General features: G+C 46.9%; 1 protein-coding gene across 2 annotated transcripts in view; it reads left to right on the top strand.

The window, feature by feature from the left end:
• LOC109880741 (leucine-rich repeat transmembrane protein FLRT1) overlaps positions 1 to 26,441 on the top strand; it is a 27,983-nt gene continuing 1,542 nt past the window's right edge. The window contains exons 1-4 of one of the 2 annotated variants that reach the window (XM_031789738.1): positions 1 to 99; positions 17,333 to 18,287; positions 24,059 to 24,946; positions 25,145 to 26,441. The exon at positions 25,145 to 26,441 is cut by the window's right edge and continues 1,542 nt beyond it. In XM_031789738.1, the coding sequence (XP_031645598.1) occupies positions 24,070 to 24,946; positions 25,145 to 26,352 (2,085 nt within the window). In that variant the 5' untranslated portion in view covers positions 1 to 99; positions 17,333 to 18,287; positions 24,059 to 24,069 and the 3' untranslated portion in view covers positions 26,353 to 26,441. Of the gene's footprint in view, positions 100 to 1,252; positions 1,958 to 17,332; positions 18,288 to 24,058; positions 24,947 to 25,144 lie in introns of those variants that run through there. The other variant, XM_031789737.1, reaches the window with a different exon arrangement.

Here is a 26,441-nt window from a genome sequence, read left to right as displayed (position 1 = left end):
GAGAGAGAGAGAGGAAGCTAGAGAAAACGCATAAGGAGCCACTACATTTCTGGGAACATAAAATAAAAGATGGAGTGTAGCCTACCTTCTCCTGGAAAGGTAAGTAATGAGGTTATGACTGGACAGAGAGAGAGAGATGGAGAGAGAGAGAGACAGAGAGAGACAATAAGAGAGAAAGAGAGAGAGGGCACAGAGCGGAGGGGAATAGGTGATGTGTACCAGACTTGGTTTTCCACACTGAAAGGATGTACAGACCAGGGTTGAATATATATAATTTGAAAGAAAATGGATAGAAAAGATGAAAAGAAAATTTTGCTGTGACTGACAATGAGAATATATATATAATTGGTGGTGTGTGGTGTTGTGTGTTAGGGCTGTGTGTGTGGTGTGTTAGGGCTGTGTGTGTGGTGTGTTAGGGCTGTGTGTGTGTGGTGTGTTAGGGCTGTGTGTGTGGTGTGTTAGGGCTGTGTGTGTGTGGTGTGTTAGGGCTGTGTGTGTGTGGTGTGTTAGGGCTGTGTGTGTGGTGTGTTAGGGCTGTGTGTGTGTGGTGTGTTAGGGCTGTGTGTGTGGTGTGTTAGGGCTGTGTGTGTGTGGTGTGTTAGGGCTGTGTGTGTATGTGTGGAGCAGCTGTGGGTTTCTCTACGGTTGTGGTTAGAATATACCGTAAGACTTAATCCTGCCTTGGCTTCAGAACTGAACAGTGATGCTGAGGATGATTACTATGGTGATGTTTCTGCTGCTGATAAAAACGACAGATCTGTACAATGTATCCAGAATCAATTTGCTCTATTATCTATGAACTATTTTCCTCCATCTCCTCTTGTCTCTCTCCATCTCCTCTCTTTTATGCCCTGTGCAACATGTTAATGTATTCTTCGCTCTCCTCCCTGTCACCTCTTGTTCCCCTCTTTCTCCAAACCTCTCCTTTTTCTTCTGCTCATTGATTGGATTCTATACATTTGATTGTACTTTCCTTGGACAAAAGCAGGAGAATCTGCTCTACAGTTTCATAATATTAACCTGCTGTAATTTTAAAGATACAACTGAACAGTCATAGGCCTATTGTAGCACGAGAACCACTTATATAGTAGAATAAACCAAGGCTATACCTCTTACAGGGAAATATTGACGTGTATTTTTCTGGCAAAAGGCTTTGAGTTATTTCAAGCACGGTGTAATTTATGCACCACGCAAACTGAATAATTAACTGAATTTAAAGGATAATATAACAAGCCCATTATGTTGCACATGGAGGACTTGTCAATAAAATACTTTATGGATTTCTTGGTAAGGCTAGTCTGTCTGAACCGTAAAGACCTGCTGAATTCGGTAACGGAGCTGAACAGAGAGAAGAGCATCAGCTTCGCGCGCTCGAAGCTCCCCGCGCGCACCACCATCACACATGCAGAGCGTCAGCGCGCGCATGGATCACAGCACCGGCTCTGGCAACACCTGGCGCCCTTTACTCAACGTATACAAATATATAATGACATTATAGCCTATAGATCCACATGACTTTATGGCGAGGTTAGTTTATATGCGTAACCATATACGCGCAATAGCCTTTTTTTTTAAACAGATGTGCCTTTCGAGTTTCAGTGATCTGACAACTTATATTGTAACAGCGGGCTAAGTTCATGGTTAAGTTATAGACTCCAGTGTACTTCTGTAATAAGGCACAGACACTGAGCTCTCGAACAAAGTCACGCAGGGAGCAAGGGAAACGGCGCGCAACGCTTATTATAATATGTTAGTGACTCTTTCCCTCACACACACTCTCACAGAGAGAGAGAGCGACACACTGGGATGGAGATGGAGATGTAACAGCGCTGCGAAGGCGGTTTCCACGGCGATTAAGCATTTTGGAGGCAGTTTTTAACCGTTGTAAACAGAAGAGAGAGAGAGAGAGACAGATAACGCGATCGACTCGACAAGCCTAGGCTGTAGGATCAAAAAGGTAGGATCATTCTATATGCTACAGGCTGTATAAAAACACATTCAAAATTGATTTTAAATGGTTAATTTTAAGATAAGTTATATCGGAACACAATAGGTTTATAAGAGGGGGAATAGGACCAGCCAGGTCACCCTTGATACAAGTCAGTATTCAACGTCCATTGATGTCTGAGGATCTCGGGAGATGTTGTAGAAATTGGCCACTAGGGGCAACAGGGAGCACTGTTATCTTCAGTTAAGTTTTCGGTGCAGATGGGCATAAGTGTCTGCCTCTGGTGCCCATCAGAGTTAAGACCTAACCTTAACCCCACACTTAAGTGTTTGCCTCTGGTGCCCATCAGAGTTAATACCTAACCTTAACCCCAATCTTAAGTGTCTGCCTCTGGTGCCCATCAGAGTTAATGCCTAACCTTAACCCCAATCTTAAGTGTCTGCCTCTGGTGCCATTCAGAGTTAATACCTAACCTTAACCCCAACCTTAAGTGTCTGCCTCTGGTGCCAAAGGTTGCATGGACGAATCCAGCGATAGAAAGTTATTTTTACTATTTTTGTTTTTAGCCTATCCTAAATCTTAACATTTGAAGTAATGCCTAACCTTAAGATGAACACTTTTGATGTTTGAAACAATTTAGAAATTTGACACTTGAGAAAGATGGATGGTCTAATTCTGAGGTGAGACTGTGAGAGTTGCATGGACATAAAGGGCACTCTTACTAGTTTATTATTTGTATGGTGCATATTGATTTTTTCGCATTGTATTTGGATAAATAATGAAGCCAACATGAGTGTGTGTGTGTGTGTGTTACACTCTGGATATGTGTGGATGTCCACAAGAAATCCCAACAAGAATAGTTAACAAACAAACATTTGACACATTTTGTTAGTCCCCACAAGGTCAAATGCTATTTCTGGGGGTTTAGGGTTAAGGTTATAATTTGTGTTAGTAGCTTTAGGGTTAGGGTTAGCTTTAGGGTTAAGGTTTTGGGTTTAAGGTTAAGGTTAGGATAAAGTTTAGGGTAATAGTTAGGGAAAATGGGATTTTAAATAGGACTTGTGTATCCCCACAAGATTAGTTATACAAGACTGTGTGTGTGCATGTTTTATGTTATACTACTCAGGCCATAGGATCTAAAGTTTTTTTGTATGTGTGTGTGAACACACACACACGCAGTATGGGCACTTAGTTGTTTACTCAAACGCAACGTATGGTGCAGCACAGCATCTCAAGCACAATAACATAAACAAAATATTACATCATCAGAACTCATTTCAGCACACAAACACAACAGGGCATAGAGAGCATAGAGGGCAGATGTCATACAGTTTTACTGGGGATTAATGTCTTTTAAAAACACATGCACACGCAAACACACAGGATTATGACAGAGCAAACAGGGCCATATTGAGATTAGAAGGATATTCTCTGTGCCTAAACATTACAGAACATCAGATTAAAGACAGAGACAGACAGAGAGTGAGAGAGAGAGATGGAGAGATAATGCATGGCTTTCCATGTGGAAAACATTACACATTGACAATGGAGCGAATGCCCAGGGGCTCCACTGGAGGATATACTAGGGGCTCTACTAGGGGCTCCACTAGGGGCTCCACTAGGTGCTCTACCAGGCTCTAATATGGGCTCTACTAGGGTCTCTACTTGTCTCTACCAGGGGAACTACTAGGGTCTCCATTCGGGGCTCTACTAGGCTCTACTAGGGGCTCTACTAGGGGCTCCACTAGGTGCTCTACTAGGCTCTACTTGGGGCTCTACTAGGGGCTCTACTAGGAGCTCTACTAGGGGCTCTACTAGGAGCTCTACTAGGGGCTTTACTAGGGGCTCCACTAGGGGCTCTTACTAGGGGCTCTACTCGGGGCTCTACTAGGAGCTCTACTAGGGTCTCTACTAGTCTCTACTAGGGTCTCTACTAGGGTCTCTACTAGTCTCTACTAGTCTCTACTAGGGGCTCTACTAAGGGCTCTACTACTAGAGGCTGTACTAGGGGCTCTACTAAGGGCTCTACTACTAGAGGCTGTACTAGGGGCTCTACTAGGGGCTCTATTAGGAGCTATACTCGGGGCTCTACTGGGGGCTCTACTAGGAGCTCTACTAGGGGCTCTACTGGGGGCTCTACTAGGCTCTACTTGGGGCTCTACCAGGGTCTCTACTAGCCTCTACTAAGGGCTCTACTAGGGGCTCCACTAGGTGCTCTACTAGGGGCTCTACTAGGGGCTATAATAGGGGCTCTACTAGGCTCTACTAGGGGCTCTACTAGGGGCTCTACTAGAGACTGTACTAGGGGCTCTACTTGGGGCTCTTCTAGGCTCAACTAGGGGCTCTACCAGAGGCTGTACTAGGGGCTCTACTACAGGCTCAACTAGGGGCTCTACTAGGGGCTCTACTTGGGGCTCTACTTGGGGTTCTACTTAGGCTGTACTAGGGGCTCTACTAGAGGCTGTACTAGAGGCTCTACTAGGGACTTTACTTGGGGCTCTACTTGGGGCTCTACTAGGGGCTCTACTTGGGGCTCTACTTGGGGCTGTACTTGGGGCTCTACTAGGGGCTCTACTTGGAGCTCTACTAGGGGCTCTACTTGAGGCTCTACTAGGGGCTCTACTAGGGGGTCTACCAGGCTCTACTAGGGGCTCTACTGGGGGCTCTACTAGGGGCTATAATAGGGGCTCTACTAGGCTCTACTAGCGGCTCTACTAGGGGCTCTACTAGGCTCTACTAGGGGCTCTACTAGGGGCTCTACTAGGCTCAACTAGGGGCTCTACTAGAGGCTGTACTAGGGGCTCTACTACAGGCTCAATTAGGGGCTCTACTAGGGGCTCTACTAGGGGCTCTACTTGGGTCTCTACTAGGGTCTCTACTAGGGGCTCTACTTGGGGCTCTACTTGGGGTTCTACTTAGGCTGTACTAGGGGCTCTACTTGGGGCTCTACTAGAGGCTGTACTAGGGGCTCTACTAGGGGCTTTACTTGGGGCTCTACTTGGGGCTCTACTATGGGCTCTACTTGGGGCTCTTACTAGGGGCTCTACTTGGGGCTCTACTTGGGGCTCTACTAGGGGCTCTACATGAGGCTCTACTATGGGCTCTACTAGGGGCTCTACTAGGCTCTACAGGGTCTCTACTGGGGGCTCTACTAGGGGCTCTACTAGGCTCTACTAGGGGCTCTACTAGGGGCTCTACTAGGCTCTACCAGGGGCTCTACTAGGGGCTCTACTAAAGGCTGTACTAGGGGCTCTACTAGAGGCTCAACTAGGGACTCTACTAGGGGCTATACTAGGGGCTCTACTTGGGGCTCTACTAGTGGCTCTACTAGGGGCTCTACTTGGGGCTCTACTGGGGGCTCTACTAGGGGCTCTACTGGGGGCTCTACTAGGGGCTCTACTATGGGCTATAATTGGTGCTCTACTAGGCTCTACTAGGGGCTCTACTAGGGGCTCTACTAGGCTCTACTAGAGCCTGTACTAGGGGCTCTACTAGGGGCTCTACTAGGGGCTCTACTAGGCTAAACTAGGGTCTCTACTAGAGGCTGTACTAGGGGCTCTACTACTGGCTCTACTAGGGGCTCTCCCCCGTCTCTACTAGAGGCTCTACTAGGGGCTCTACTAGGCTCAACTAGGGGCTCTACTAGAGGCTGTACTAGGGGCTCTACTAGGGGCTCTCCTTGGGTCTATACTAGGCGCTCTACTTTGGGCTCTACTTAGGCTGTACTAGGGGCTCTACTTGGGGCTCTACTAGAGGCTGTACTAGGGGCTCTACTAGGGGCTTTACTTGGGGCTCTACTTTGGGCTGTACTAGGGGCTCTACTTGGGGCTCTACTAGAGGCTGTACTAGGGGCTCTACTAGGGACTTTACTTGGGGCTCTACTAGGGGCTCTACTTGGGGCTGTACTTGGGGCTGTACTTGGGGCTCTACTTGGGCCTCTACTAGGGGCTCTACTTGAGGCTCTACTAGGGGCTCTACTAGGGGGTCTACTAGGCTCTACTAGGGGCTCTACTGGGGGCTCTACTAGGGGCTATAATAGGGGCTCTACTAGGCTCTACTAGCGGCTCTACTAGGGGCTCTACTAGGCTCTACTAGAGGCTCTACTAGGGGCTCTACTAGGCTCAACTAGGGGCTCTACTAGAGGCTGTACTAGGGGCTCTACTACGGGCTCAACTAGGGGCTCTACTAGGGGCTCTACTAGGGCTTTACTTGGGGCTCTACTTGGGGCTCTACTAGGGGCTCTACTTGGGGCTCTACTTGGGGCTCTACTAGGAGAACTACTTGGGGCTCTACTAGGGGCTCTACTAGGGGCTCTACTAGGCTCTACTAGGGTCTCTACTGGGGGCTCTACTAGGGGCTCTACTAGGCTCTACTAGGTGCTCTACTAGGGGCTCTACTCGGCTCTACCAGGGGCTCTACTAGGGGCTCTACTAGGCTCAACTAGGGGCTCTACTAAAGGCTGTAATAGGGGCTCTACTAGAGGCTCAACTAGGGACTATACTAGGGGCTGTACTAGGGGCTCTACTTGGGTCTCTACTAGGGGCTCTACTAGGGGCTCTACTTGGGGCTCTACTAGGGGCTCTACTGAGGGCTCTACTGGGGGCTCTACGAGGCTGTCCTAGGCGTATTTGATTTTAGATCATTTATTTAACTGTGACTTCAATATCAATTCAAAATAAAACAGGCTCTACTAGAGGCTCTACTAGGGGCTCTACTAGGCTCAACTAGGGGCTCTACTAGAGGCTGTACTAGGGGCTCTACTAGAGGCTGTACTAGGGGCTCTACTACGGGCTCAACTAGGGGCTCTACTAGGGGCTCTATTAGGGGCTTTACTTGGGGCTCTACTTGGGGCTCTACTTGGGGCTCTACTTGGGGCTCTACTAGGGGCTCTACTTGGGGCTCTACTAGGGGCTCTACTGGGGGCTCTACTAGGGGCTCTACTAGGCTCTACTAGGGGCTCTACTAGGCTCTACCAGGGGCTCTACTAGGGGCTCTACTAGGCTCAACTAGGGGCTCTACTAAAGGCTGTACTAGGGGCTCTACTAGAGGCTCAACTAGGGACTCTACTAGGGGCTGTACTAGGGGCTCTACTTGGGGCTCTACTAGGGGCTCTACTAGGGGCTCTACTTGGGGCTCTACTAGGGGCTCTACTAGGGGCTCTACTGGGGGCTCTACTAGGGGCTCTACTAGGGGCTCTACTGGGGGCTCTACTAGGGGCTCTACTATGTGCTATAATTAGTGCTCTACTAGGCTCTACTAGGGGCTCTACTAGGGGCTCTACTAGGCTCTACTAGAGGCTGTACTAGGGGCTCTACTAGGCTCTACTAGAGGCTGTACTAGGGGCTCTACTAGGGGCTCTACTAGGGGCTCTACTGGGGGCTCTACTAGGGGCTCTACTAGGGGCTCTACTGGGGGCTCTACTAGGGGCTCTACTATGTGCTATAATTAGTGCTCTACTAGGCTCTACTAGGGGCTCTACTAGGGGCTCTACTAGGCTCTACTAGAGGCTGTACTAGGGGCTCTACTAGGGGCTCTACTAGTGGCTCTACTAGGGGCTCTACTACAGGCTCAACTAGGGGCTCTACTGGGGGCTCTACCTCGGTCTCTACTAGAGGCTCTACTAGGGGCTCTACTAGGCTCAACTAGGGGCTCTACTAGAGGCTGTACTAGGGGCTCTACTACGGGCTCAACTAGGGGCTCTACTAGGGGCTCTACTTGGGTCTATACTAGGGGCTCTACTTTGGGCTCTACTTAGGCTGCACTAGGGGCTCTACTAGAGGCTGTACTAGGAGCTCTACTAGGGGCTTTACTTGGGGCTCTACTTGGGGTTCTACTAGGGGCTCTACTTGGGGCTGTACTAGGGGCTCTACTTGGGGCTCTACTTGGGGCTCTACTAGAGGCTGTACTAGGGGCTCTACTAGGGGTTCTACTTAGGCTGTACTAGGGGCTCTACTTGGGGCTCTACTCGGGGCTGTACTTGGGGCTCTACTATGGGCTCTACTTGGGGCTCTACTAGGGGCTCTACTTGAGGCTCTACTAGGGGCTCTACTAGGGGCTCTACTGGGGGCTCTACTAGGGGCTCTACTAGAGGCTGTACTAGGGGCTCTACTTGGGGCTCTACTAGAGGCTGTACTATGGGCTCTACTTGGGGCTCTACTAGAGGCTGTACTAGGGGCTCTACTAGGGGCTCTACTGGGGGCTCTACTAGGGGCTCTACTAGGGGCTCTACTAGGGGCTCTACTTGAGGCTCTACTAGGGGCTCTACTGGGGGCTCTACTAGGGGCTCTACTAGGGGCTCTACTAGGGGCTCTACTTGAGGCTCTACTAGGGGCTCTACTTGAGGCTCTACTAGGGGCTCTACTTGGGTCTATACTAGGGGCTCTACTTTGGGCTCTACTTAGGCTGCACTAGGGGCTCTACTTGGGGCTCTACTAGAGGCTGTACTATGGGCTCTACTTGGGGCTCTACTAGAGGCTGTACTAGGGGCTCTACTTGGGGCTCTACTAGGGGCTCTACTAGGGGCTCTACTGGGGGCTCTACTAGGGGCTCTACGAGGGGCTCTACTAGGGGCTCTACTTGGGTCTATACTAGGGGCTCTACTTTGGGCTCTACTTAGGCTGCACTAGGGGCTCTACTTGGGGCTCTACTAGAGGCTGTACTATGGGCTCTACTTGGGGCTCTACTAGAGGCTGCACTAGGGGCTCTACTTGGGGCTCTACTAGAGGCTGTACTATGGGCTCTACTTGGGGCTCTACTAGAGGCTGTACTAGGGGCTCTACTAGGGGCTCTACTTGGGGCTCTACTAGGGGCTCTACTAGGGGCTCTACTGGGGGCTCTACTAGGGGCTCTACGAGGTTGTCCTAAGTGTATTTGATTTCAGATCATTTATTTAACTGTGACTTCAATATCAATTCAAAATAAAACATATATAACAATTAAAAATGAATAATAACATCATCCTTACACCATTCAATACTGTTTTACCTCTGTGCATTTCTAACTCCGTGTGTTATTATTTTGAACGTTTGCTGATCATTTTGTATAAAAACAAAACCAACAAACCATTGTATAGGGCCCCAACCTCTAGGAGGCATTCTGAGTTGACATAGATCCTATTCAAAATAAAGATACTAGAGGAATGCATTACACAAGTGAGGGGAATTTCATGATCCATCTGAGTGCACACACACACAAACACGCAGCCCTATTTTTTGGAGCAGCACAACAGATCAACGCTGCTGCAGTAGGAGGCACAGAGAAAAGTTCAGGGACTGAATTTATTTCAACAGAATACAAACTGTAACCTTTACTGCCTCCATATATCCGCTCTGAATGTTTATGTGTGTATCTCTGATGATGTCTGTGTGTGAGCCTTGGGAGGGGTGAGTGAGGTGTGTGGGCCTTGGGAGGGGTGAGTGAGGTGTGTGGGCCTTGGGAGGGGTAAGTGAGGTGTGTGTGTGTGTGCGAAAACACTGCATTAAATTTAATAGGCTGCCATCATGCTAGCTACGTGTGTGACAGTGAGATGGAGGTGTGTGTGTATACAGTGTGTGTGTGTGTGTGTGTGTGCGTGTGCGTGTGCGTGTGCGTGTGCGTGTGTGTGTGTGTGTGTGTGTGTGTGTGTGTGTACAGTGAGTATTGTGTATTGTGTGTATGTGTTTGTGCATACAGTATGTGGGTGAGAATCTGACTGGAATAATTATTCTGATGATGATGATCCTCCAGATCAGAATTGGCAACCGATTTATGCAAAACATATTCACTGTGTTTCTGTCTGTCTGTGTGTGTGTGATACAGGAGTTTGGTGGCACCTTAATTGGGGAGGACGTGCTCGTCGTAATACATCAGACATTGACTCCCTTCGAACCATTATAATGAGCCGTCCTCCCCTCAGCAGCCTCCACTGGTGTGTGACTGTGTGCGCGTGCGTGTACAGTACAGTATGTGTGTGTGTGTTGTGTTGCCTGTGTCTAAGTTCAAAACTCTATTAGGGCTTAAGTTAAACAAGTAGTGTAGATAGTGTTTGTTTACCTGATATTTCATAGGAAAATGCAACAACGGTACTTCCTTCAAATAATTCAACACTTCCAAGAATTCCATTACTACCTGGTACCAAAATAATACACAATGGAGCTTGCTGTAATTAAGGAAACACCAACATAAAGCATCTTAATAGGGCGTTGACCTCCACGAGCCAGAACAGCTTCAATGCACCTTGGCATAGATTCTACAAGTGTCTGGAACTCTAGTGGAGGGATGCAACACCATTGTCCTACGAGGAATTACCATTATTTGATGTTTTGTTGTTGTTGGAAAACGCTGTTTCAGGCATCGTTCCAGAATCTCCCATAAGTGTTCAAGTAGGTTGAGGTCAATCAAGTACATAAACCCTGGATTGCTAATGCTATGTTTTGGCCAATGAGAGGCTTTGAAGCCACAGGCCGCCATATTGGCACTCCTCAGAAAAGCAGTCCTGCAGAGGAATGAATGGAATTCTACAGTATTTAATTTAAATGTTACAAGGACGAAATACATGTATTTAAGTATTTTGTTGTTGTGGTGGGGTCAGTAACATTAGTACTTTCTAAAAATTATGAGGACCGACACAGGAAAGGAAGACCAATAATTACCTCTGCTTCAGAGGTTAAAAGTTCATTTAAATTTTTTATTTTTTATTTTTTATTTCACCTTTATTTAACCAGGTAGGCTAGTTGAGAACACCTTTATTTAACCAGGTAGGCTAGTTGAGAACAAGTTCTCATTTGCAACTGCGACCTGGCCAAGATAAAGCATAGCAGTGTGAGCATACAACAAAGAGTTACACATGGAGTAAACAATTAACAAGTCAATAACACAGTAGAAAACAAAGGGGGGGTCTATATACAATGTGTGCAAAAGGCATGAGGAGGTAGGCAAATAATTACAATTTTGCAGATTAACACTGGAGTGATACATGATCAGATGGTCATGTACAGGTAGAGATATAGGTGTGCAGAAGAGCAGAAAAGTAAATAAATAAAAACAGTATGGGGATGAGGTAGGTGAAAAGGGTGGGCTATTTACCAATAGACTATGTACAGCCTCAAAAATTGCAGCCCAAATAAATGCTTCATAGTGTTCAAGTAACAGACACATTTCAACATCAACTGTTCAGGGGAGACTGTGTGAATCAGGCTTTCATGGTCGAATTGCTGCCAAGAAACCACTACTAAAGGACACCAATAAGAAGGAGAGACTTGCGTATGTAAAGAAACACGAGCAATGGACATTAGACCGATGGAAATCTGTCCTTTGGTCGGATGAGTCCAAATTGCGATATTTGGTTCCAAGGTCTTTGTGGATGCAGCGTAGGTGAACGGATGATCTCCGCATGTATGGTTCCCACCGTGAAGCATGGAGGAGGAGGTGTGATGGTGCTTTGCTGATGAATCTGTCAACCAGCATTCTGCATCTTTATGCCATCCCATCTGGTTTGCGCTTATTGGGACTATCATTTGTTTTTCAACAGGACAATGACCCAACACACCTCCAGGCTGTGTAAGGGCTATTTGACCAAGAAGGAGAGTGATGGAGTGCTGCATCAGATGACTTGGTCTCCACAATCACCGACCTCAACCCAATTGAGATGGTTTGGGATGAGTTGGACCGCAGAGTGAAGGAAAAGCAGCCAACAAGTGCTCAGCATATGTGGGAACTCCTTCAATACTGTTGAAAAAGCATTCCAGGTTGAGAGAATGCCAAGAGTGTGGAAAACTTTCGTCAAGGCAAAGGGTGGCTACCTTGAAGAATCTAAAATATATTTTGATTTGTTTAACACTTTTTAGCTTACTATATGATTTCATATGTGTTATTTCATAGTTTTGATGTCTTCACTATTATTCTACAATGTAGAAAATAGTAAAAATAAAGAAAAACCATTGAATGAGTATGTGTGTCCAAACTTTTGACTGGTACTGTAGCTACGGTAGCCAAAATAATGGCCTGCCCAGCATTTTTTATTCATGACCTTGAGCGTGATGGGATGTGTGGAAGCACCTGCTTTCAATATACTTTGTATCCCTCATTTACACAAGTGTTTCCATTATTTTGGCAGCTACCTGTAGGCCTAGTTATTAAGTAATTCAGTTTTTTTTTCAATTATCTTATAGCCTAGTATTTAAGTCAGATATCAGATAAATAGCTGTAAGCAAAATAAAATGTTAATCTAGGCGATTATATTATATGCAGTGCTTTTGGAAAGTATTCAGACCCTTTGACTTTTTCCACATTTTGTTACCTTACAGCCGTATTCTAAAATTGATTAAATCATTTTTTCCCCTCATCAATCTACACACAATACCCCATAATGACATAGCAAAAACAGGTTTAATTTTTTTTTGCACATTTATTAAAAATAAAAACTGAAATATCACATTGACAGAAGTGTTCAGACCCTTAACTCAGTACTTTGTTGAAGCACCTTTGGCAGCGATTACAGCCTCGAGTCTTCTTGGTTATGACGCTACAAGCTTGGCAGACCTGTTTTGGGGAGTTTCTCCCATTCGTTTCTGCAGATCCTCTCAAGCTCTGTCAGGTTGGATGGGGAGCATTGTTGCAAATCTTTTTTCAGGTCTCTCCAGAGATTGGGTTCAAGTCCAGGCTCTGGCTGGGCCACTCAAGGACATTCAGAGACTTGTCCCGATGCCACTTCTGCGTTGTCTTGGCTGTGTGCTTAGGGTTGTTTTCCTGTTGGAAGGTGAACCTGTTTCCCAGTCTGAGGTCCTGGGCGCTCTGGAGCAGGTTTTCATCAAGGATCTCTCTGTACTTTGCTACGTTCATCTTTCCCTCAATCCTGACTAGTCTCCCAGTCCCTGCCGCTGAAAAACATCCCCACAGCATAATGCTTTCACCACCATGATTCTCCATAGGGATGGTGCCAGGTTTCCTTCAGACGTGACACTTGGCATTCAGGCCAAGGAGTTCAATCTTGGTTTCATCAGACCAGAGAATCTTGTTTCTCATGGTCTGAGAGTCCATGACAACCCCAAGCGGGCTGTCAAGTGCCTTTTACTGAGGAGTGGCATCTATCTGGCCACTATAAAGGCCAGATTGGTGGAGTGCTGCAGAGATGGTTGTCCTTCTGGAAGGTTCTCCCATCTCCACAGAGGAACTCTGGGGCTCTGTCAGAGTGACCATCGTGTTCTTGGTCACCTCCCTGACCAAGCCCTTCTCCCTGGATTGCTCAGTTTGGTTCCAAACTTCTTCCATTTAAGATTGATGAAGGCCACTGTGTTCTTGGGTATCTTCAATGCTGCAGAAATGTTTTGGTGCCCTTCCCCAGAACTACCGACAATTCCTTCGACCTCATCCCTTGGTTTTTGCTCTGAAATGCACTCTAACCTGTGGGACCTTATATAGTGAGGTGTGTGCCTTTCCAAATCATGTCCAATAAAATGTAATTGACCAAAGGTGGATTCCAATCAAGTTGTACCTGAGGTCAATTTCGAGTTTCATAGCAAAGGGTCTGAATACTTATTTCTGTTTTTTATTTTATATAAATTTGCTAAAATTTCTATAAAACAGTTTTCACTTTGTCATGAGGGAGTATTTTTTCCTAGCCACCGTGCTTCTACACCTGCATTGCTTGCTGTTTGGGGTTTTAGGCTGGGTTTCTGTACAGCACTTTGAGATATCAGCTGATGTACGAAGGGCTATATAAATAAATTTGATTTGATTTGATTTGATATGTAGATTGATGAAAACATTATTTTATTTTATCCATTTTAGAAAAGGGCTGTATAGTAACAAAATGTGGGAAAAGGGGAGGGGTCTGAATACTTTCCAAATGCACTGTACATCAGTGTAAAGGAGCCTTTGGAGCTGAAAGATGTAATAGTACACACTCCTAGTGGCTTTTCATCCATTTCACTGTACAGGCTAACTCTATGGTTCAACTCCTGCAGGGCAAACAATATAACTCTCCCTCTCCCCCCTCTCTATGTCTCTCCCTCTCTCATGTAATGTACTGGACTCCCACTCTCCCCTGTCAGGCTGAGTACTGTCACACTCACAGCGCTCATATTTAAAAGGAGAGGAGTGATCTAGGGAGGGGATGGAGGAAGGGAGTAGCATAGCAGTAGTGCAGAAAACCACCTAAATGACCCAAAGCCCTGATGGTTGGCAGGCATCAATGGATGAAAGGGAGAGGAGGGAGAGACTGGATTTACCAGAAGGGGAAGATGGGCATCTTTAGAGATGGAGCAGGAATCTCTAGAGATGGAGCAGGAATCTCTAGGGAGGGAGCAGCCGCATGGACAGACTGGCCCTAGGGCAATTCTGGCAAATGCCAGATGACCTGGTCCATTTGTAGCCTAGTGGTCCAGTCTAAATTAATATAAGAAATTATAGGTTTTTTTGTGCAGAATTACAGTTTTTCAGCTAATAATCGGGGCTTCGAGGGGAGAAAAATGCTTTGCATTTTTTAATGCTGGGCCGATTTCTGGTCCTAGTCCATCCCAGTGCAGCAGACACCCACCAAAATAACCCTATATGGCTGGCTGGTATCAAGGGAGAAGAAAGAGTGTGGATACTCGAAGAAGGAGAGGAGGAAGAGACTGGATTTACCCAAATGGGGGAGAGAACAGAGATCTCTAGGAACAGCGATGGAGAGATGAAGGGAGGGAGATGGAGGAGAAGAAGGAGAGGGAGAGTGTCTAATACGAGAGGAGAAAGAGATGGTAGGAAGAGAGGGATGAGAGGAGGGTAGTGAGGGGACAGCTCAGCCTTGATGGCGGGCATCAATGGAGAAGTAGAGGGAGAGGAAGGAACGTGTGGGTCTACTCTCTACAGGGGGTGAATTGCTTTAGAGAGTAAAATAGGTTTGTTGTCCCATTGCATATGGTGATGGTCATTATCATTGAGTAAAGGGCTGCTGTTAGAGCTGATCACACCCTTCACCTGGAAGAAGGCTAATACAGGAGGTGTATATTCATGAGTGAGGAGTGTGTGTGTGAGAAAAAGAGAGAGAGAGGGTCAGAGAGGGAGAAAGAGAGAAAGAGGGTCAGAGAGGGAGAAAGAGAGAGAGAGAGAGAGAAGAAAAGAGAGAGAGAAAGAGAGGGAGGAAAAGGGGATACTAAGAAAATACAGTATGGTGCCTTTTCTCCCCTTCTCTTCTCCTCTTCTCTCCCTCCTTTCCTTCTCTATGTATTTTAGCCCTACTCCCTCCCTATCTCGTTCTGTCAGGTTGCCTGTATCTCTTGCTCTCGCTCTCTAAACGGATTCTCTAAATGGCTGCTGTGTGTCACTGTTTTAAAAAGCTAGTCACATCCCTCTCTCTCGCTTTTACACCCTCTTATTCTCTTTAGCTCTCTCCTGGTTTTCCTCTTCCCTTTCTCTTTTCATCCATCTCTCTCCCTTCATCCCTCTCTGTATGAATGGACACCCTTGGCTGATCTCTCCGGTCATGGCCTCATGGCCTCTGCAGTCTGTCAGGCCTCACTGTGTCTGTGTGTGTAATGTCATACAGTCAGGTCAGAGCAGTCAGCGAAACACAGGGAGCAATGTGAACTGTTAAATTCTGTATTACATCACCAGATATTGTGTAGTTGTGACACTCATACGTGAAGTGGTAGGGTGGTTATACAGCACAGTCATTCAGTGAGAGGTTCAATCTGCATAGCAAACCATGCTCTGTGGTTTTACACTCCCCGTCACATTTACCACCCACTTCTATTTACTATAAAACACGTCTGCGTTCCTGTAAACACACACGCACACACACACACATTCCCGTCAGTGGACGTGGATTCAGGCTTTAGTGAGTTTAAACCTTGCTCAGGCTGACAGTCATTTCTGCCTCCAAATTACATTCCAATGGGTTCATAAATCTGCCCCCTCCCTCCCCACTCTGGCATTCCCTCACTCTCTCTGTGCACTCTATCTCTCTCATTCCCCGATCACCCACTCTTCCTCAGACTTTCCAGCTCTCCCTCAGTAAATTAGAAATAGGGGGGAAGTGTGTGTGTGTGTGTGTGTGTGTGGGGGGGGGGGGGGGGGGGGGGTTGTTGGTTAAACAGTTTCAACACACACACACTAGTAGAGAAGAGACACACAGACAAACAATTTTAAAAAATGCTCACCTCAGCACATGTACATCATTTGCATTCTTCTACACACCACACACACTGGTTATAATGAATGTTTGTTGCACAGCACACATTGGCGCTCTAATCAAACCTATTGAGAATGTTTTTCTACTCATTGGTGGTAGATAGAAGTGTTCTCTGGAGAATCCTCAATATTGGGCCCAATATTACCAGAACGCACACCAGAGTACCATATATATCCTATAGTGCTGCTCTGTGAGTGTTCTGGTAATATAGTGGGCCATAAAATATTACCAAAACACACCTAGTCCATCTGTGTTACTGCTGTAGAAGACCCAGACTTCTAAGTGTTATTGTGGTCAGAACATTAGAGCTGTCAGCCAATGAGACACAGGGGAACCATTCTATTTTATATTCTATTCTATTCCACAGCTACCACTACAGTGTTAGCTAGCCAGGGCTGAACATAGGCTGTGTCAGCATGGGGAGTGAGGAGCACAGAAACACAACCATCTCACCTCACCACACTACAGTACACTACACTACAGTGCATTACACCTCACCACACCACAGTACACTACAGTAAACTACACTACAGTACGCTACACTACACACACAGACGACCTCACCACACATACACAATAGCTCTACACTTGTACACACAGGGTCTGGACTCTGTAACATTCCCTTTCTAGTCCTTTCAGTCTAGTGTGTTTCAATTCTGGTCCTTGGGGTGTGCAGGATTTTGTTCCAGACCATTACTAACATAACTGATTCAACAAATTGAAGTCTTGTTGTGTAGTTGAATAACTCTATTGGATGTGTTAACACTGAGTTGGAATGAAAGCCTGAAGTCCCTGTGGATCCTCATTTCTAGGGCTGAAGAACAGTGCTTTACTCCTAGACTCTTAACCTTGCCAAACATAACTGTCGAGTTACTGAAGCTGGAGTGTCTATCCTTTGAAGATTAACTTGAGCATGGTTAGACTTGAGCATTCGTATTAAGCAAACACATTATTATGGTTCTTCTGGAACCTTCTCTGCTGTTATACAGTTGACTCATAGATAAAGTAGTGAATGATTGTGTCCCAAATGGCACCCTATTCCCTACATACTGTAGGGCACTACTTTTGACCAGAGCCTTGGGGTTCCATTTGGAACACGTGTGTGTGTGTGTGTGTGTGTGTGTGTGTGTGTGTGTGTGTGTGTGTGTGTGTGTGTGTGTGTGTGTGTGTGTGTGTGTGTGTGTGTGTGTGTGTGTGTGAGTCCTAGCTAACTGCCGTCTCTGTTCTCCCCACAGGGGGGCACTACGTCAGACTAGTCAGGCTGTGCCGCTGGGGCAAGTACCACTGAGACAGAGGGAGGACATCACTCCTTCCACCAACAAGCTGAAGAACTGAGGCTGACAAATCCACAGACAACACACAAACATTCTCACACGACACACACACACGTAAAAATGATCTGACGCACATGTGGCCCGCAGCAGAAATTGAGCAGTTCACACTGGCCAATTATCAAGCAATATCAACTTTAGAGACGCTAATCCCCGAAAATTTTAGGAGAGAAAAAGTGTCTGGGTGGATAGTGAGCAGTGTCACTATAGGCTTTAATAAGAGATTATTCATTATAATCCTCAAAGTGAAGGATAACAAGTGGCCCAGACTCCTGTGACCTCCCATCCCACCACCACCTCCTCCTCCACCTCCTCCTCCACCTTCTCTAACCTCTTCTAATCTCTGAGGTGTGTAACGTTCTCTATTCCCCCCAGCTGGTTCAATCTATACAGACACACACAGACTGACTGGATGACCATCTGGACATATGTAAATCAACATGAAGACAACATAAACCAACCAGCAGAGAGGCCTTGAAGACTGACTCTCCTGGATACTGACTGAGCTGCCAGATGCTACTCTGGATGGGGCTGGAGGCTGTAGGCTGTTAGGCTAGCTAGGCCATGCTGCTCCCTGTGCCTTCCTCCTCTCCCATGCTGCTTCCCTGGAAACCTATAGGCTGCAAACATCATCATCCTCATCCTCATCGCTCACCAATGCCACAGGAAGTACGGTGGCTCAGAGGGAACTGACTGAACCTCTGAACTACTACGGACAGAGTGAACCGGAACTGTCATCACACACACACACGTACGCTCGCGCACACACACTGACTTGTCACACACACACGAACAGCCCCTTCAGCTGTGGAACAGACAGAAGAAGACAGAAGGCAAAGAGAGACTCAGCACTGAGAGGGTAAGTTAAACAGGTTTCTCAAACATCATCTTTAGAGATTTGAGGTTCAACATGTTGCTCTGAAATATCTTAAAACATAACCTGCCATATAATTTCTCTATATTCTACTGAGAAATACAGATCGTTTGTGTCATTTCAAAAAAAAAAATTGAAATGCTTAGAGCGATGCCTCAGAGAAAACAGCAGTGAGTGAGGTAGTAAGAATAGGATCCAAATTAAACGACAGAAATGAAAACAAACTCACTAGGGAGGAGAGTAGAGGGCGATTGGAGGAGGAGAGAGCTGGGATCTGATTGATCCAATCTGATTGATCCAATCTGATTGATCCAATCTAAGTGTGAAGGAATGGAGTGAGTGAATAAAGAAACAAAAGGCTGAGGAGCTGTACAGATGAAATAGATTATCCAAGGAGAGAGGTAAAGATGGAGAGAGAGTGGGTGGAAAGAGATGAAGAGTGAGAGAGAGAGGGGGGGGGGTGGAGAGAGAGGTATGGCAGAAATAACTACATGGACAGTTATGTACACAAACACAAGAGTGAGGAAGAGTTGATATGAAAGATGGAGTGAAGGTGGAGAGATGAGCTCAGGAAGAAAGATGCTCAGATAGAGAGATGAGCTCAGGAAGAGATGCTCAGATAGAGAGATGAGCTCAGGAAGAAAGATGCTCAGATAGAGAGATGAGCTCAGGAAGAAAGATGCTCAGACAGAAAGATGAGCTCAGGAAGAGCGATGCTCAGATAGAGAGATGAGCTCAGGAAGAGAGATGCTCAGATAGAGAGATGAGCTCAGGAAGAAAGATGCTCAGATAGAAAGATGAGCTCAGGAAGAAAGAAGGCTCAGGGAAAAGAGAAGGAAGAACGAAAAATGTAAAATCATTGAGAGGAAATGTGTAAAGGCGAGTCTGGCGCTGAGACACACACCTTATTCAAAAGGTATGATCATGAAAGGAAGAAGGCGGGTGTCGCAGAAAGGTACATGCTATTTGATATTCATAGTGGGGACTCGCCCCCCCCAAAATATCCTCCACCTAAACACTCTCCCTTATGTTCTTCTCTCTCACTCACTCTCTCACTCGCTCACTCTTTCTATCTGTCCCTGTTGGGTGAACACTGGCATAGGCAGTCCTTAGAAGTCATCTGTTTTGAGCTAAAAATAGATCCACTCTGAAACACATCAAGATCCAGTCTTTATTCAGGATAGAACTTTATCCATCATTATCATAATCCGGCCAAAACTCCTCCACAAGGCCCTGAGACGGGACGTCCATATGAAAACATCACCAGATACACAGCAGTAGTACATCATTGTTAATGATGGTCCTTTTAAAACCAATTGACTCAATGCTGACTCTTTATCTCACAACCCATTGCCAGAGTCAGCCTCATCTCCTTCTCTCAGTCTGTCCATCTCTTGTTTGCTTTGCATGTATTTTGACTGGAGCCGAGGGGCAATTTTGCATGTTGTCCTGAGAGTGAGAACACACACACACACACACACACACACAATTTAACAAAAGGAAAATCTTGCCTGCAGAGCATTTGTTTGTCAAATGTACTGTCAAATCATGTCAAGCATTTCAGAGGATGGGAGAACACATGTCCAAGTCTGAAACCCCTAGAATATACTGCACTGTATACAATAATGTATAATCACATTTCTTGGTGTCATATAAATAGTATACTCTAAAACGCCACTGACATTCCTTTTTGTTTATCTGAATTGTAAATTGATGGCGCTCTCAAAGATTCAACACCAACGGACAAGCAGAGAAATGTAAACCGAGGAATGTATAAATGTAAAAAAATTATGTTTTTAATGGATATGTAAAACACAAACTTCAATATTTATTGGGAATTCGGAAGATCTTCACTGAATAATGTATACCACATTTGGAGAACAATAACCGCAGACACACAGACACACTGAGAGACAGCATGCATAATACAGTACATGTCAGTTTGTGGTGAGTGAATGTTTGTGGTTTTTCCAAATCCCAAGTCACAGTTACGTTGCCTCTCAGACTTCAATAATGAACTACAGACTGTATTCGAATCAATTGTGGATTTATTCAAATTTATCCAAGGGGGGGGGAGGGGGGGGGGGTAATTTCTGACTGGGGTTACCAACAGTGCATTTAGAGAAAGATGTTTTACAGAATATCAACATCACCGTTATTACCTAGTCTAATCTGATCCCCCCCCAATGTTTCTCTCTCATCATTAGAATTTAATTCTTCAAAGTCTAAACTGTTGTGTGTGTGTGTGGGGGGGGGGGGTTCTAATCTGACATATGGATATTTCTTTTAGAAGGTGGATCATTTAGCTATTTGACTTGGAATTTTAGGACCCATTTTAAGGTATCAAAAAATATATGCAAAAATAATTGTATCAAATATTGAGTTATAGCTAAGAGAAACATATTGAATAACAACACATTCATAAATGGCAAAAAGTGCTTGTCCTATATCTAGGAAATATAAGAAAGCTCCGGATTTTTTTTTACACATATTTAGACCCTTTTTGGGTAGGCACAAAACTACCGGTACCAGACAAGTTCTGTGACACTTGTGGAGATCGTAAAGCAAAACGGATATCATCATCGTGTTCGTGAGTATCTCCCCTTTCAATAGAGTGGTCATAATAGGTTGTCAAACCGTTTAGACCGATCGGGAAGTCTCATGGTCTGACAAACACCGCTCTAGCTCTGCCACCTTTCACCGCAGATAGGAAAGCCTCATGGTCTGACAAACACCACTCTAGCTCTGCCACCTTTCACCGCAGATGGGAGGTCTCATGGTCTGACAAACACCGCTCTAGCTCTGCCACCTTTCACCGCAGATGGGCGGTCTCATGGTCTGACAAACACCGCTCTAGCTCTGCCACCTTTCACCGCAGATGCGGAAGTGCGATATCAGCGGATGCGGTAGAATGAGACACATGCAATGCAAAAAACAGAGATCTCTTGCTTAAACTGACTTATTTTGATGGGAATTGTATTATCTTACTTAGATTGACACACCGGTGTGTCAATGGACTCTAGCAGGTAAAAAAAATCTAAAATCCTTTCACTCATTTTCTCTCTCCAGTTCTTCTCGTTAAACTTTCTCCAATCTCTTTGTGTTCCGCTCACACTCTTCACTTCCCCTCAATGTCAGTCCCTCACTCACTGTGTAGACCATGTATCTGATGTATGTCCTGTCATACTATTTCTTTCCAGAAAGCATCAGATACATGGGCTACATGTAGAGGGGCGTGTTTTCGCTCGGTCGGATGCTTTGTCCGGTGATATACAGTAGTTTAAGCAGAGGGGAAGAGGTGAAGTGAGAGGGCTCACTCTCACCAAAAGCTGTCCAGCATAAACCCAATGCGTTTCTATGGGAATAATAGGCAGACATAAGCTTGTTGCCTGCCTTCCCATCTTTGCGACAAAGACTCCAATTGTTAGGGCGGAGACATGAGCATCTCGTCATTATACAGATCTTTGGTTTCAGCCTCTTGCGAATTGGAAAGGAAAGTTGGCAGGATTGCTCTAAAGTAAATGTATGTTTCGCCAAAATTATATAATTACTCCTTTCTAAATGAAATCATTCAAAATACTCCACCAGGGAGCACGACTACAGAGACTACAGCCACAGAGGATCAGTAGCTTCTAGCATTTTTTTGTTGCTGCAGATTGTTTCAAATCAGACGTGTGGGAAGCCTGTCATTTGGGTAGTGCGCGTGGCTGATTGAGTTGCTGCTGTCAGTGAAAAGCGTCTAAAATCTGTGTGAAAACGCAACACCCTGCTACAACTCAACTCCCCACGAAGGGAAAGGGGTCTGGACTGTAGGCGTAAGTAAGGATGACAAAAGGCAGAATGTGGTACCGTTTACAAGGACTTTATTCCTTTACACAGTAATATGGGGGAAAGGGTCTGGATGGAACCAAAGTAAATCTCAAAGCCCCAGCTCCTATCTAACCTGCCTAACCACTACTTACCTAACCTACCCTCTCCTATCTAACCTGCCTAACCACTACTTACCTAACCTACCCTCTCCTATCTAACCTGCCTAACCACTACTTACCTAACCTACCCTCTCCTATCTAACCTGCCTAACCACTACTTACCTAACCTACCCTCTCCTATCTAACCTGCCTAACCACTACTTACCTAATTTAGCACCACCTGGTGCCCTAACCAAGATACAGGGGGTGGTCCGCCCAGGTCTTACCTAGTGTGCCAAGACAGTGAATATACTACGGGTATATGTATGCCCGCGGGCCTCTTGCCTAAGCACTCCCTAGGTGCCTTCCCCTTCCCCTCTGGGAACAAATGACAAAGAATATTAAGCAATCCACTTCACAATAAAACTGAGAAAAAACTAACTCAGGCCATTAAAGAAGCTCTGACAAAGCAACAAACACAGAACATACCAAAGCTGCTACCAACAACAACTAACATAGTACATACTAACGACCAACATGCTATACCCCTCAGCCATCAACCTCCTCTCTCAGCAATGATCTATATCACAATCAATCTCTCTGCTATCTCCTCCCAGCAATGATCTCTCTTCTGAACAGAACACTGGCTTTTATATAGCTTCAGAAGGAATGGGTAATTGGAGACAGCTGCGTCTTGACGAGGGGGCGGGGCCAGCTCTCCAATTAGCCATGGAGTCGACCAATCAGCTGCTTGAGGAGAATTCAGGAAACCGTCTCCTGAAACACACACTCAAATACACAAGCTATAACACAGAAACTGGGGAACGTAACATGTAGCAAACATTTCTAAAAAACTGTTTTTGCTTTGTCATTGGGGTATTGTGCGTATATTGATGAGGGAAAAAACATTTAAACTATTTTAGAATAAGGCTGTAACGTAACGAAAGGGGTCTGAATACTTTCCGAATGTACTGTATTACACTTACTTGATGGTGGAAGTTATAGGCCTACTGCTGCATTGGCCTATAGGCTCTGAGTTCTATGCTCGCCAATGGACTACAGTGTATCAATGTGTCCATGTGGCAGGTGTATGATTAACCATGTGATTAACCATGTGATTAACCATGTGATTAACCATGTGATTAACCATGTGATTAACCATGTGATTAACCATGTGATTAACCATGTGATTAACCATGTGATTAACCATGTGATTAACCATGTGATTAACCATGTGATTAACCATGTGATTAACCATGTGACATCGATTTTGAGAAACAAAACACTTTATTATTGAAATTAAACTGTTCCACGAAAATTTGCATATATAAATATTCATAACTGGCACGCAGAGCGGTAGAAATGGTAGGATAAATTGTAAACTTCCCCAAACTTGAAGCTCATGAGCTGCCTATGGTCTTTACTATTACACCAATTTAAAAAATGCATGTAAGTGCACAGATAGGAGGTCCAAAAATGGGCCCGCCTCTGGAAATCAAATGCTGGTCCAACAGATTCGTTCTGGCGCCGGGTCTACCCATATTATCCTGACAGCTTCTGGTTGGTAGGAGTGACCCATATTATCCTGACAGCTTCACTTAAGTTGGGCCCAGGGACTATTCATACACTATCTCAAGCACTTTCTTAGTCCAAAAAACATCACATCAGTAAAACTTGAAGAAGAAAACACATTTACACAACATAAGAATTTGAAGGACATTGGAATAGAAATTACCTGTAACTCTCATTCTTTCTCTTTCCTGAAGTACAAGAACTTTCGAAACTCATGAACTCTCTCTCTCCCTCTCTCCCTCTCTCCCTCTCTCTCTCTTTCTCTCTCTCACACAGAGACTGGGACTATGGCTGCCGAGAGTCTGGCAGAGCTCCGTGATTGGCTCTTCCTGCTCCTCCTGTGCCTGACTCTACTGGCTGAGATGCTGGAGTTGGCGGCGGCAGCAGTTGCCATGGAGGAGGGCGAGGAAGACTTTCTGTGCCCGTTGGTGTGCCGGTGTGACGAAGGCTTTGTCTACTGTAACGACCGGAGCCTGAGCATGATCCCTCCTCTACCGTTAACGGCTACTGTTCTCTACTTACAGAGCAACCGGTTGGCCAACTCCGGCCTGCCGCCATCGTTAGAGCGCAGCAGTAGCATCCGTGTGGTCTACCTTTACGCCAACCAACTAGACGAGTTTCCTATACACCTGCCGCCGTCGCTACGGGAACTACACCTGCAGGACAACAACATTCGGACGTTGCCGCGCACGGTGTTGGCCAGGTTACCGTTGCTAGAGAGGCTACACCTGGACGACAACTCCATCTCCACGGTGAGCATTCAGGAGCGGGCCTTCTCCGGCACGCCGCGGCTGAGGTTACTCTTCCTCTCCCGGAACCACCTGTCCAGCATCCCAGCCGGCCTCCCGGCTTCTTTAGAGGAGCTGAGGTTAGACGACAACCGCATCAACACCATCCCCACCCACGCCTTCCGGGGCCTGGCCTCACTGAGACGCCTGGTCCTGGACGGGAATCTCCTGGCCAACACCCGCATCGCCGATGACACCTTCTCCCGCCTGGCCAACCTCACAGAGCTGTCGCTGGTCCGCAATGCCCTGCAGGCCCCGCCCATCAACCTTCCCAGCACACACTTGCTAAGGCTGCACCTGCAGGACAACGGGCTGATCCACATGCCCCGGGGGACCCTGGACGGGATGAGGAGGCTGCAGAGGCTGGACCTGTCAGGTAACCAGCCCGGGGTGGAATTTGGAGGGGTGGGAGGTAGTAGGGGGAAACGCAATGGAACAGAGTTTCCATTGTCCCATAATTTCCATAGCTAAAATCCTAAGATTTTACATTGCTGAGTTTCTGCACTGTAGACTAAAAGGCAGCCTGTGTATTGCAGAGTAACTGTAGTGAACTACTCCATTTCCATCCCTGCAGGGAACAACCTGACCACACTGCCCCGGGGGCTGCTGAGGGACACGGACGGCCTAGAGCTGTTGCTGCTCCGGGGGAACCCCTGGTACTGTGGCTGCAACCTGCTCTGGCTCCACGCCTGGCTGTATGGCCGAGGGGCAGCAGTGACAGTACGGGGCCTGACCTGCCACGGGCCGGAGGTGGTTCGAGGCCAGGCCCTCAGGGACCTCTCTGGGCTCATGGACCAATGTGAAGGCCCACCAGGTGGGGTGAACACTGTCTCTAGTACTACCACCACCTCCCCCCCCAGCCAGGGCTCTATGTTTACCCTCAGGGCCATGCGGCCAGGCCTGGTGATGCCACCGGGAGGAGGAGAGGCGGGGGGGCAGGCCTCACACAATGCTCTAGAACTCACGGTGAAGCCCCTGTCTGCGGACAGCGTGCAGGTGACGTGGCTGTGCCCACAGCCAGCGCCCTCCTTCCGGCTGTCGTGGCTGAGGCTGGGCAGCAGCGCCGCTCTGGGTTCCATCACAGAGACGCTGGTCCCCGGGGAGAGACAGCAGTACCTACTAACCCAGCTCACGCCACGATCACACTACCTCGTCTGCCTGCTCCCCCTGCGCTCCACCTCCTCCCACTCTGGAGGGTCACAGAGAGGACAGCAGCAGGAAAAGGACACAACAGACCAGACCCCCGTCTGCGCTCAGATAGAGACGGGGGAGGCTCTGCGCCCCGAGGGGGGAGACGGGGGTGAGGACTCAGACTCAGAGATGGCAGCCCTCCCCCTGGCCGAGATCATTGGCGGAGCCACGGCCCTGGTCTCCCTCATACTCATCTTCGGCATCTTCTGCTGGTACGGCCAGCGCGCCGGGTATGTCTCCGGGGAAACAGACTCCTATGGGGTCCGAGGACAGCGCGGGGTCGGAATGGGGAAGCCATACGATGACTACGTGGAGTCGGGCACTAAGAAGGACACCTCCATCCTGGAGATCAGGAGCCCCGGCTTGGCTATGACGCCCATGATGACCCATCAGCCCCTGCAACCCAAAGGAGGGGAAGATGTGACCTACGTGCACACCATCTTCCCCTCATCGCACGGTAATGGCACCTACCGGAGCAACCAGAGTCACAACGGGATCATCACCCAACTGGGTCACACGGCGGGCTACGGGACCAACCGGGGTTACCGGGAGCAAGGGATGATCCCGGATATAGACTACACCTACACGTGATGACATCATCTAAGACACACTTCTCCCACCCCCACCGTTTGGACGCTGTTCTAAGGATACGGTTCTAGCAGGCGGTTGGTTGGTTGGTC

This window comes from Oncorhynchus kisutch, linkage group LG15 (genome assembly GCF_002021735.2).
Source record: "Oncorhynchus kisutch isolate 150728-3 linkage group LG15, Okis_V2, whole genome shotgun sequence".
Taxonomy (NCBI): Eukaryota; Metazoa; Chordata; class Actinopteri; order Salmoniformes; family Salmonidae; genus Oncorhynchus; species Oncorhynchus kisutch.
This window is presented reverse-complemented; position numbering and strand designations above follow the sequence as displayed.